This window comes from Myotis davidii, unplaced genomic scaffold, assembly GCF_000327345.1.
Source record: "Myotis davidii unplaced genomic scaffold, ASM32734v1 scaffold1439, whole genome shotgun sequence".
NCBI classification, from domain to species: Eukaryota; Metazoa; Chordata; class Mammalia; order Chiroptera; family Vespertilionidae; genus Myotis; species Myotis davidii.
Genome location: NW_006292342.1, coordinates 718,569 through 720,710, shown reverse-complemented (window position 1 = coordinate 720,710; position 2,142 = coordinate 718,569). Strand labels below are relative to the sequence as shown.

The 2,142-nt window shown below is 41.2% G+C and overlaps 1 protein-coding gene across 4 annotated transcripts in view; it reads right to left on the bottom strand.

The window, feature by feature from the left end:
* Window positions 1-1,869, bottom strand: part of ILF3 (interleukin enhancer binding factor 3) — a 20,414-nt gene extending 18,545 nt beyond the window's left edge. For all 4 annotated transcript variants that reach the window (XM_006765771.2, XM_015565333.1, XM_015565334.1 and 1 more), the window contains exons 1-3: window positions 1,761-1,869; window positions 669-898; window positions 331-508 (exon numbers count right to left, since the gene is read on the bottom strand). In XM_006765771.2, coding sequence (XP_006765834.1) covers window positions 331-508; window positions 669-898; window positions 1,761-1,763 — 411 coding nt within the window. In that variant the 5' untranslated portion in view covers window positions 1,764-1,869. The remainder of the gene's footprint in view (window positions 1-330; window positions 509-668; window positions 899-1,760) is intronic.
* Window positions 1,870-2,142: the final 273 nt, after the last annotated feature.

The following is a 2,142-nucleotide window of genomic DNA, read 5'->3' as shown; positions in this document are numbered from 1 at the left end:
AAAGAGTTAATTATACTATCTATTCATCCATCCCCCGACCCAGCCATCCAATGGAGTCTGGATGTGAAATTTAAGCCTACTGAGGCCCTAGAACAGTGCAGTCTAGTATATGGTAGGTACTGGGTCCTTCCTCGAAGCCAGTGTCCGGGCACCACTGCAGTCACCCAGCCATTGTCCTCAGATCCTAAGTGGCTCTGCAGCACCCAGTCCTTTCCCTATTGAGGTGTGAGCACAGCAGGTATAAGGGTGGGTGTAGAGTATGTCTTTTGGCACATGTCACAGTTGGGCATCTCTTCCTCTGCCCCACCCAGTGGATGTGGTCACACTCACAGCGAGCTGGATGGCCAGGTTGTCAGCCACCTTGTCCAGAAGGGCAGTTGTGGGTTTCTCCTTGCATAGCAGCACCAGCTCCAGGTCCAAGTCCCCCTTGAGCAGGAGGCCCTTTGCCACAAGGCCAACACGCATTACACCCCGCAGGGTTCTGGTCATATGCTCCGTCTTTTGCTCCCTGAAGGACAGATCAACGCATGCTATGTGAGGGATTCAGTCTGGCCAGAACCCAGAAAGGCTGGATTTCTTCAGAAAGGAAATGCTCAACTCTAGACTAATCAGTCTCCCTAGAAAGAAGAAAAACAAACAAAAAAACCACAACAAAACCTCAAACTTACCCGGCCCCTTCTTTGCTCTCATCCTCTTGGGGCACGTCCAAGTTCTCGGACTCGGCCTGTTCACTGCTGCCTTTCTCCTGCTCATCAATCCAATCAGACACAGCTTTGAGAGCCCGTTCTGTGTGGGACACCATGTTCTGGACTGCCTCCAGTTCCTCTTGGGTTGGATAAACAGAAGAATGCTTTGCCATCACGTGGCGATCATCATTCACAAAAATTCGCAATGGACGCTGGAAACGTGAAAATTCAGTTAAAACCCATGTGAAGAGACCAAGCAACGCACCACCTACCTTTCAGGCTGCATAACTCATAACTATGCTTTATCATTTGTGTGAAAATAAGACTACAGTAGTCCCCCTTCTCCGCGGAGGATACATTCCAAGACCCCCAGTGATGTCTGAAACTACGGATAGTACTAAACCCTCTATATACTGTTTTTTCCCTGTGCATACATACCTATGATAAAGTGTAATTTATAAATTTGGCACAGTAAGAGATTAACAATGAATAAAATAATTTAACAATATACTGCAATAAAGGTTATGTAAATGTGATATTTCTCTCTCTGAAAATATCTCACTGTACTGTACTCATCCTTCCTTGTCTTGTGAGGTGATGATGACACAATGCCTACTTGATGAAGTGAGGTGAATCTGAATTGCTTATTTCTGGAATTTTCCATATAATATTTGGGCTGCGGTTGACAAGGGGTAAGCAAAGCAAAGCCACGGATGGGGGGATTACTGTACAGGGGTGGACAAAAGTAGGTTTATAGTTGTAATACAAATTAATAATACAATAATAAATAAATAACAATACAAGAATAAACTGTGTTTCACATACAACTGTAAACCCATTTTTGCCCATCCCTGTATATGAACACTAGGAAAAGGACCACTAGACATAACAGTTGTTCTTTCTCTAGACAGTGGGGGAAGGGGCCACTTATATTTCTATATTATTTGAATTGTTACACTATGTAGTAGAATTCAAGTTAAATGAAAAATAGAATCAAATATATTGAGGCAATACTACAAACATCTGTACATGTATGAAGAAATAGTACCTATGATTAAAGAAAAAGTTTCTTACCATTTTTACTTCTTTTTCTGTAGTGTCTGGAAATCAAATTTTGCTTATATTTTCAAATTGTGACAGATTTCCTTGGTGTTATCAATACTTCAGCTATCTATAAAATCAGAAAATCTTTTTAGTTTCAAATTTCATAGATGAATGAATTTTAGAGGACAGCAGCGCTGACTCATTAATAAGCCCCATTAACACAGCAGGACACATCTTTATTTTCAAGTAACCACCGCTAAGCCAAGATACAAACAACTAATTAATTATAAAGTTCCCTAAAAATGAAAAGAGCTGGTTTCTAGAAGCAAAATCTCACTTCAGGCCCACACTCAGATGATTTTTACTTCTTCTATCTTCTTTCATCATTTCTTATATAAAGTATGCCCATTTT